Source organism: Natrix helvetica (assembly GCF_964273705.1).
Source record: "Natrix helvetica genome assembly, chromosome: 1".
Taxonomy (NCBI): Eukaryota; Metazoa; Chordata; class Lepidosauria; order Squamata; family Natricidae; genus Natrix; species Natrix helvetica.
Window position 1 is genome coordinate 121000197 of NC_138548.1, and position 10312 is coordinate 121010508.

Consider the following 10312-nt stretch of genomic DNA (forward strand, 5'->3'; position numbering starts at 1 on the left):
TGTGATTCAAAAACAGAAGACGTTTGCATATAACTACAGTATTCCATATTGTTAGGGTACTTAAACTGATGAAAAACACACATTCCATGCAAATTGCCTTTTTTTTTTTTTGACCATCATTCCATCTCCAACAGGGCAAGCTGGAAACACATTCATTGGATGTTTCCTTGAAGGGTTTACAGTTGTGTAAACATGCAATTTCAAAATCAAAGCCATTCATACTTTTATGGAGGGTATATTTAGGGGCTGGGCAACTATGCTCCCTTTGCATCCTGTGGACTTCAACTCCTGAGCCTGCAGGGCTGATTCAGGTATTCTTGGAGTTGAAGTCTGCAGTTCCTAAAGCTGCCAGAGTTGCCCATCCATAGTATATGCCTCAAGAGAGTCAATTGGGATGCAGAGAAGATTTGTTGCTTCCTTATCCATAATTACATGGTGAAACGTTTGACTCCTACAATGATTTTATAGGTGTGTAAAATGACATTTGCACAGTTTTTGAGGTTTAAGGTGATAAGCAGCATCCTGAATATAATCTAGCTCAGTTGAAATGATGACACTCGTTGCTTCCTTTCTTTGATTAATCTGCATACAGATGGGAAGTTAAACAACCAGCCTTGTGATGCAGCCGGAACAATCTTGAACTGAACACATTCAAAATTGTAGAAATGGTAGTAGATTTTAGGAGAGGAAGCCCTCCTATTCTGCCACCTCTTACAATACTAGACAATATAGTATCAACAGTAGAAACCTCCTATTTTCTAGGTTCTTTGGTATCTCAAGACTTAAAATGGACACGTAACATAAAAAATGTCATCAAAAAAGCAAAAAAGAAAGTTTTTCCTGGGCCAACTCAGAAATCTCAGACTGCCCAAGGAGCTGCTGATACAGTTCTACAAATGAAGCAGAGTCTGTCATTTGCATCTCTATAACTGTTTGGATTGACTGCCCAATGAGCTGCTGATACAGTTCTACAAATGAAGCAGAGTCTGTCATTTGTCTGTCATTTGCATCTCTATAACTGTCTGGATTGACACTGCAACCAAACAAGATAGACACAGACTTCTACGGATAATTAGAACTGCAGAAAAAACAATTGTTGCAAGCCTGCCTTCCATTAAAGACCTGTATACTGCATGGACTAGAAATAGGACTGAAAATATCTACAGACTTCTCATATGCTGGACATAAACTCTTTCAACTTCCGCCCTCAAGGTGACGCCATAGGGCATTGCACACCAAAACAACTAGACACAAGGATTTTCTCCCATGCCATCACTCTGCTAAACAACTATTTCCCACCACTCTGTCAAACTACTTAGTAGGGCTGTATTACTATTATCCTGCTCATCTTTCCTATTACCTACTGTGTTTCCCCAAAAATAAGACCCGGTCGTATATTTGTGGGGCTCCAAAATAAGCATTAGGGCTTATTTTCCGGAAAACATGATTTCTACGATATGAGGCTTGTATCGCAGATAAATCATGGTGCCAAATATTTGGATAGTCTGTCCCTCCATAGTATAATAGTGCAGGCTTAATCTTCTGAGTAAGAGAGAAATTTGCCAAATACAAAGTTCAAATATCTTGCTTGATGAGTTTAACTCTGTAGACTCCATAGAGAGCAACATAAAGAGCACCTACTAAAACTATATTGAGATAGGCTCAGAGGCTTAATAGAAACGCATTTATACTGAGAGTTGTGGCTAGGCCATCATGTGACTGGGTGGGTGTGGCTAGGTGGTCATGTGAGCAGTCCATTTTGGGTTCCTGCTAGGTGGCTCGTTTAGCAGTCCATTTTGCCAATTTAGCAGTCCATTAAACAATACACATAAATTAAACTTTAATTTGTTTTGCTCCTGGGGTGTTTTATTTGCTTTTGTTTCCATGTTTCTCCTCTGGTTGACTTTACTTTTTACTAGATCATTTTTAAGTTGTTTATGAGTCTAATGGTACTCTTCAGGAAACTCAGTTTTACAGCAATTTTTCTCAGCCCCAAGGAGCTTATAATCAACATCTCACTCTCTTTCTCTGTTCCTCTCTCCCTCCCCCCCTCTCTTTCCTTCCCTCTATCTTTCTCTCCCCCCCCTCCTTTCCACTCTTTAAGCCTGTTCTGTCCTGTGATTCTAATAAATATGCGGACACAGGCTTGGCTGTCTGCCATGACTAATTACAGATATAAAACCACCCCTTGGCTAGGAGCCTAGAATGTTATCTTCAAGAAACCAAGATTAGACTTACGGAATGCTTTCTCAACAGATAGTAAAATGGACTCTTGTTTCCTGCAAAGATTCCCCTCCCGTCGCTCCACCTATAAACTCTTTGGGAGGGGCCACACCCTTAGCCAACTGTCCTTACTTCCTTCTAAGAAGTCTTCTCCACAGCTGTTCCTTTCTCCTCTCAGCTCTACACCTCCCTCTGTTCCTCTTCAACTGCTCCCTGACTCAGATGCCACCTGGTGGCCAACAGGCCTCTCTAGTTCCTGCTCTGACTCCAAACACCCTCCAGAGTCTTCCTCATCCTCCAGAGCAGTCCCACAATGGTCTGAGCTGTCAGAGTCCACCAACAGCTCAACCGGCCGCTGCTGGGCCACAACAGAGCCCCTCTGGAGAAATTAAGATTTTAAGTACAACTAAAGTTTAGCTTTCAGGTACGTTCAAAGACTTTTACCTATTATATCAAAGGAAAGTGTGCTAGAAGAACAAATGGGGGTGGGGAAGAGAAACCAGGACATGGAATGCTTGATGGGTACAGAGATGAGACTGGCTCCTGGGGCATCTTCTGCAGGATCCCCCTCAATCCTGGCAGTGCCCTCGGATACCTCGCTGAATTAACAAGAGGAGAGCAGAGGAATGCATTTATCCGAAATTTCCATCAGGGAGAATGCACACCTCTGTTATGACCTATCATCACTTAGTTTCAATGTGAGGAATTTCAATCACTCTTTCACAACTTGACTTCTCCCTGATGGCACTGGATTTTTTTAACAGCACAAGTAATAGTCAGGAATGATGGGAGTGTAGTGCAGTAGCCTCTGGAGGGCCATCACATCCTTATTACTGAACTACAGTTTTTACTGCGACCCCTGAGTTTTCCTCCCCCCCTCCCTCCCTCCCTCTATCTCTCTCAAGGAAGCAAGTGGTGCTGGGTGGTGGGAATCTGACATCCGGAGACTGACGAGCTGCGCGCTGAAGACTAGCTGGCCATTGGGGAGGAAGGGCAATCCTGCAGTCTCTCCACAAGTAACACATCTCCTGTCACTTAAACTTGAAGACTCAAGGCAGCCCTCGCCTCCTGCCCTTCAGGCTCAGAGCTGTAAGCCGCATCCAGAAAGCACTGCAGTGGAGAGAATTGGCTGGAGTCAATCCTAGCTTTGCTGTCCATTGCAACTAGGAATCTCAAATACGGCAGAGAATGAACATTTGTGTTGTAGCTGCTGGAGCTACTAAACAGGCAGCCAAGCTAAGTGTCAGGGTTCCAAGTAACACCCCCGACAGAATCAAAACTCCGAGGCAGGTATATTCCTCAAAGTACAGTTTTATTAGGCATGTCATATTGGCACATCTAGGGAAACCCGACTCTAAAGCTCCCCGGGTTTCCTCCTAGTTAAAAATGCATTTTTCCTCCTCCTGCCCATCCAGACCATCACATGGCCCAATCAGGTCACAACCCAAAGTTCATCCAGACTCACGTCCTGCCTCCTCACACCTGGTGAGAACATCCTTTGGTTCTCAAAGGAAAGAATTTTATTTTGGTTACAAACTCTTTGCTAACTCTACCCCCCCCCCGCGCTGTTCCCACAACCCGCTCAGCCTTCGCTGTGGCGGCCCTGAAGATGCCAAGAAAAATGGCTCCAGGGCTGACAGCCTCCCCCCCCCCAGCTGAAGAGGGCATCCTAGAACAAGAGAATTGAAGGGGGTTAGTAATTCAACCACCTCCCCCCCCCTGGAGGTCCCTTTGGCTTGGGTACTTCTCGTGTACCCCATTTTATTAGTCTGTCAGCTTTTACATCCCAGCTCTTAACCCAGGTAGCCTTGGACAAAGGGTACCCTTTCCAATGGATCAGCTATTGAAACCATCCATGGTGTAAGTCCAGTATTTTTTAACCTCGTAGTGAGTCTCCCCCTGCACCACAACGGGCTTTGGGGCTCAGCTGGGAACCGACTGCTGGCTTCAACAAGATCCTGTGGAAGACCGGGTGGACTTTCTCTAGCAGGCGTGGGAGTCTAAGCTGAGCCTTTACTGGGTTAATTACTTTCACTATTGGGAATGGCCCTAAGAACTTAGGTCCAAGCTTTTTACACCGCAATCTTAGCTTGAGATACTTTGTTGACAGGTATACGCTGTCTCCAACTCAGAAGGGAGGCTGGGGAGAGTGGCGCTTGTCAGCTTGTTTTTTTTATGACTTTGCTGCTTCTACTAGAGCTCGCTTCGTATTTTCCCATCCCGGCTTTAGCGATTCCATCCATTCGGCCAGGGACATAGACGAAGGTGGCTCTCTGGGCAGTTCGGGCATGGGGACAAACTCCATACTGCTGGGGACCTGGAAAGGGGTCAGTCCAGTGCTACTGTGCACCGTTTTGTTGTAGGCCACCTCCGTGAAGGGCAGCAAGTCTGACCAACTGGATTGCTGGTAGTCCACATAGCATCTTAAGTACTGCTCTACCATGGCATTCGGTCATTCAGCTGCCCCATTTATATGGATGAAAAGCCAAGCTAAGCCCCTGGGCAGACCCTATAGACCTCAAGAACTCTCTCCAGAACTTTGCGTGGACCCAAATGCTGGCGACCTTGTATTTGGGCAGCCTATCTCCATCACGTGGTGCTGGTTGGGGACAGTCTGGTTGGCGGAGTAGACGGGCAAGCCATTCGGGAACAAGGAGGGTTCAATGAAAGACCGGATGGACACGCATCAAGCGTGGCAAGGTCAGGCGGTAGGCGACCAGGTTGATGACCACTTCAACGGGGAACGGGCCAAGGTACCGGTGGTCTAATTTCTTGACCGGCCGGTCTGACGGAAGGTGCTTGGTGGACAACCATGCCTGATCCCCCACAGTCAATGCTGGCGGCGCTCGCCAAGACCGGTCTACGACTTTCTTTTTTTATATATAATTTTTTGATTTTATTTTATATAAACAATCCATTTTCCACTAACCAGTGTGATCTGGGTACACATATTTTGTGCCAACATTCAAATATACAATCTTATTCATAATTTAATCTCATTTTAGCTTAATTTCCAATACCTTAAGTATCTAATATTATAACAATCCCATTGTAATTTATTTAACTCTGTTAGTTATATTGAATATTAATACATTTTCTATACTTTACATAACTTCTTTTACTATTAATTCTTATGTCTATTCTCTAACCACCGGTAAAAAGATTCCCAAATTGTATAATAATCGGTTTGTTTTTTCTCTTTGATAGCCAGTGTCAATCTATTCATTTCTGCACATTTTAATATTTTCTTAATCACATTCTCCTCTTTAGGGATCTCTTCACTTTTCCAAATTTGTGCAAATGCAATCCTAGCTTCTGTTATAGCATCAATAATCAAATACACATTTTCTTTACTATAATTTTCTGGTAAAATCCCCAGCAAAAATATTTCAGGTTTTAAGTCAATATGTTGTTGTATCATTTTTTACAGCCATGTATGTATTTTAGTCCAATATTTTTTTGCTTCTGCCCAAGTCCACCACGTGTGATAATACAAGCCCACTGCCTGGTGGCATTTCCAACATTTAGCTGATTCATCTTTGAACATCTTTGCCAGTCTTGCCAGTGGCCAATGCCATCTATAAAACACCTTATACAAATTTTCTTTATATGCAGTTGACATTGTTAATTTATAATTTCTGTCCCATAGTTGCTGCCATTTAGCTAGTTCTATCGTATCACCAAAGTTTTTAGCCCAAGCTATCACTCTTTCTTTCACTTGTTCTTTTTCTAATTTAATAGTTTTTCTATCATCCTCTCTTCTGTTCCTGTTAATATCTTGTCTAATTCTGTCAATTCCGCATAAAAAGCATATAATTTGGCATCTTTTTCATACCTAGATTGTATTTGCAATTGTGTACACCAATCCATATTGATCCCTTGTTTTTCTAGATCTTGTTTAGTTTTAAGCTCCCCCTTTTCAGTTAGTATATCTTTATATCTCACAATGTTTCCCCTATTCATAATATTTGGATGTATTAACGCTTCCATCGTTGAAAGCCAGACTGGTATCTTTAAGTAATGTTGGTCTCTAACTTTCTCCCAAATAAACAGTAAAACATTTCTTGTGCAATGTCTTTGAAAGTACCCATGTGTTGTGGCCCAGCAGCGGCCGGCTGAGCTGTTGGTGGACTCTGACAGCTCAGACCATTATGGGACTGCTCTGGAGGATGAGGAAGACTCTGGAGGGTGTTTGGAGTCAGAGCAGGAACAATAGCCTGTCTCGGTACTGCAAGAGTTGTTCAGTGAACATCCATGGAGAGGCAGGGGCCACCTCTTTCTTGCCCCACCCAAGCATTGTCCTGCTGCACTACCCATACCTGAGCCCATAAGTCCACTGGCTCTTGAACTGCAGAGAAGGACTCTATGGGCAGAACCATCTGGGACGGGAACTGGTCTTCGGTGTGGGAGTACTCCGGTTTCCACAAGAGCACATCTGCCCTTTGGTTGTGACCACTTGGAAAGTAGGTGACTCGGAAATTGAATCTGACAAAGAAAAGGGGCCAATCAAGAAAAGAGAATCCATTTCCTGGTGGTCTGCAGGAACTCCAAATTTTTGTGGTCCACACAGACTACAATTTGATGTCAAGCCAAATGATGTCTCGAGGACTCAAACTTAATGGCCAGTAGCTCCTTCTCCAAATTGGTGTAGTTGCTCCCCAGTGAATTCTTTAACTCATATTTTTATTTCATCCAAAATATTTTGGGTTTCCCCTTGCCTCTTCTGAAATACAAAATTATATTGTGTTAGGTAACTGGACCTGCCTCACTCACAGCTGGTTATCATCCCATTGTTTGAAACACTTGTCTAATTTTCCCTTGAAATGAATTGCTAAGAATTGAACTAAGGACATGAAAAGCCAATATCTAATATAGGGAAATTGGCAACTAGAAGAGATAACGGCAAACAGCTTTTTAAAAAGATGAAATCTGGGAATAGCGTGGCTCATCCGGAGGGGGAGGGGGTGAGACGTCATCTCCCCTTCCAAAACACTATTATTAAAGCATTGAAGCGACCAGCTCTCCACAGCCCCATAGACGTTCGCAGAACAGCCAATACAAAATAGCAATAGGAGGATCAGGACTCCAAAGGACTCTCTCTTGTAACATACATACTGAAGGAATGGGGTACCCTCCAATAGAGCGGGAATTTATGGTAGGGAAGAGTCAAACAAAAAGCAAATGTTCAGTTTAAACAAGTGCAAAAGGAAACATAAGAGATTTACCCACTCTAACTTTGTCAATGTACGGAGAGGATTTGCCTTTGGCATCTATTTATCGGCTAAGGGATGCGGCCCCGATGTTTCAGCGCCCTCTGAGGTTTCCAAGAGAGAGTTTCGCAAGGAGCGCAATCGGAGGCTGGGATCGAGTCCCTCCAGCCTCGCCTTCACGCCGCTGCCGCTTTCCCTGTTCAAGCGCTAAAAAGAGCAACCCGAAAGCTACAGAGAGCGCCGGTGGAGGGAAAGGAGGGGGTAGGGGATCCTTCGCTGGACGAGGGCTACTTAAAGAGCGGTGGTGAGGATGGGGAGGCTGTGATCGCAATGTGCGTCTTCTTGTTTTTATTTCTTAAGGTATTAGTACATCCCACCTTTTAGTAGACAGCGGAACTCCGTCCTCCACTTGTTGCTGTTATGTTACTTTCGTTTTTCCTGGTGCTTCTGTGTACTTCGTCTTGAGAGGTTGTCGTGAGTAGTTTCTGATTAATTTTAAAAAATATATAGTATGGAATTAATATGTGGACCATCCCATGCCGGCCGGGTCTCCCTCCGCAGCTATCTTGTAGACGGGAAGATTTCAGGCTGGAATTAGCGGACAAGGAAGAGTTTGCCATCAATCTTGCCCTGATGGAAGTGCGTAATAGGCGCAAAGGAGCCACGTAAACCTACAGACATTCAATATTTGAAGTTCACCGTTTAAAGAGGAGGGCGGATGCAGGGCCTGATTTAGATGAAAAGAGGCCCTAGGCTATTCCACTTGTGGGGCCCTTTCACAATATTCTAATTTTCTGAGATTGTGGATTTGGGGTTTTCATGAGCTATAAGCCATAATCATGTCAATTATGACAAATCATGGCTTGAACTATCTTGCTTTGAATGTAATGAGTCTATCTCACATGTTAGTTTCACCTTTTAAGTTGCATTACTGAAATAAATGAACTTTTGCACGATATTCTATTTTTTCGAGTTTCACCTGTATATAGGTCAAGGTTGTTCCAAAGGTGTTTTTCAAAAGGCAACTACAGTTTTTGGGGGGGTTTCCTTGAAAACATTTTGCTTCCCAAGCAAGAAACCTCTGGTTCTGGCTGAAAGGTGGGGAAAGGAAGGATTTCTATCCCTGAGAAAGTTGTATTTTTTTACTATCCTGCTCCCCGAAGCCTTCTGGAAATATTCTTCAGTTTTACTGCAGGCAAATATTATCTCATAAAGTGACATTAAGGAGAAGGGCCAGAATTTTCCTCCTTGATGTTAAGACATTAACTTTTCCTCACTTCTTTGTTTTCAGGTAACTTAGTGGTGGCAACACTTCCAGCAAGAATGGCCAGTGGAACCATAATTGTCATCCCCTCTAATGGAGCAAACATAATCCAAACGGCTCCTGGATTGTCCAGTGTTCCTCTTCAGGCATCTGGAGCAACTCCATATCCCCAGTATGGAGCTCAGCAACTTGGAATTCCCACCAGTGCTCCTCAACAAGTCCCACAAAAGAGTCCTTTGGAGAGATTCCTCAAGGCTGAGCCCAAAGTGCTTGGGTTAGGCATGTGTTGCTATGTTTCTGTTTGAATCCATTAAGGTTTTAGAGCTATGTATGTAGAGACCTGAGAGCCCCATGTTGAAGTTCTGGAACTTGGCTTGGCTGTTGTCTGGTTCTGGAATATACTCCAGAAACCTCTGTTCTTCCTGGTGGTTTCATTCGTGTTTCTGCAAAACATTCCAACTCCGATATGAATTTCTTTTGTTTTGCTCTTTAACTGAGAAAGTGGAGCTCAGCCAAGGTTTCAGCCAGATCTCTTTTTCTTCCTTCCCTCTGAGAAGTGATTTCTCCAGAAGAAACTGGTCAAGGATTGGCTGAAGCCCAAGTCGGTTGAAGTCACTTTAGACTTATGACCGTGATCAACTTCTTCCTGCAGAGGAGTCTGTAGTGAGAGGTGATATTTTTCTCTCAAAGGCCCATCTTGATAGTCATAGAGACCTTCTTCCTGGCAAAAGCAGTCCCACTGAAGATCAAACTACTAGATCATAATCTGGAGTAAATGTCCAGTACATAGTGACAACGGTGTCCCAATCTGTCCCTTCTCCCCATTTGGATTTTTCACCATAGGAAACCAGGCCTTGGGTCAACACCTGCACTGCAAGCTGAGAATCCCCAACACCTTTGAAGGACTTTCCTAAGATGGATATAAAGTGATGCCTTTCCTGGGGTGCTAACAAATAAGAATGTTTTTCTCAGATTCAGAGAACAAAGTTGTCTTACTTTGTGTGTTTTCTTTCCACAGGCTGTCCAAATATTGATTGGGCTGATCCACATTGGCTTTGGGGCTGTCTCCCTTTGTCTCTTTCCTCCTTACTATCTTCCCTTGTCTGGATTTGGAGGTTATCCCTTTTGGGGAGGGATATTTGTAAGTATATGCAAAATCCTATTTAGCCTTGCACATTGGTATTGAGGATTAAGGCATACATATAAAAGTCCTGTTTGCATGGGAGTCTTCCTGGCTTCTCATGGGTGCCAGATTTTCTTCCATTGATATTTCAAGTGGACTAAAATATTTTTCTGATTCTTTTTCCATAGTTCATTTCTTCTGGATCAGTATGTGTAGCAGCTGCGAACCGTCCAAATCGTGTTTTGGTGAGAAAGCTGTATAGCATTTGAATTTCTTTTATGCTGTTTCTTCATAATCACTCAGCACTCTATTAAAAATGAGGGAAACATGGAAGAGTCAATTACCATGATGTGGGTGCTTGTTCTACCAAAGCTTCCTTAGTTGCTAGTAGTAATGGTGCCAGTCCTGTGCAAAGAGGTGTCTTCTTGAGTTCTCTAGTCTTGAACCACTCCAACAAGCCAACTCCTTCTTCTCCTCCTTTTCCTCCTCCTC

At 43.5% G+C, this 10312-nt stretch overlaps 1 protein-coding gene across 2 annotated transcripts in view; it reads left to right on the forward strand.

Annotated features, from left to right (window-relative positions):
* Positions 1-7850: 7850 nt before the first annotated feature.
* Positions 7851-10312, forward strand: part of LOC309397030 (membrane-spanning 4-domains subfamily A member 8-like) — an 8009-nt gene continuing 5547 nt past the window's right edge. Inside the window, exons 1-4 of one of the 2 annotated variants that reach the window (XM_081962707.1) lie at positions 7851-7901; positions 8725-8971; positions 9715-9838; positions 10009-10065. In XM_081962707.1, coding sequence (XP_081818833.1) covers positions 8757-8971; positions 9715-9838; positions 10009-10065 — 396 coding nt within the window. In that variant the 5' untranslated portion in view covers positions 7851-7901; positions 8725-8756. Of the gene's footprint in view, positions 7908-8724; positions 8972-9714; positions 9839-10008; positions 10066-10312 lie in introns of both variants that reach the window. The other variant, XM_081962706.1, reaches the window with a different exon arrangement.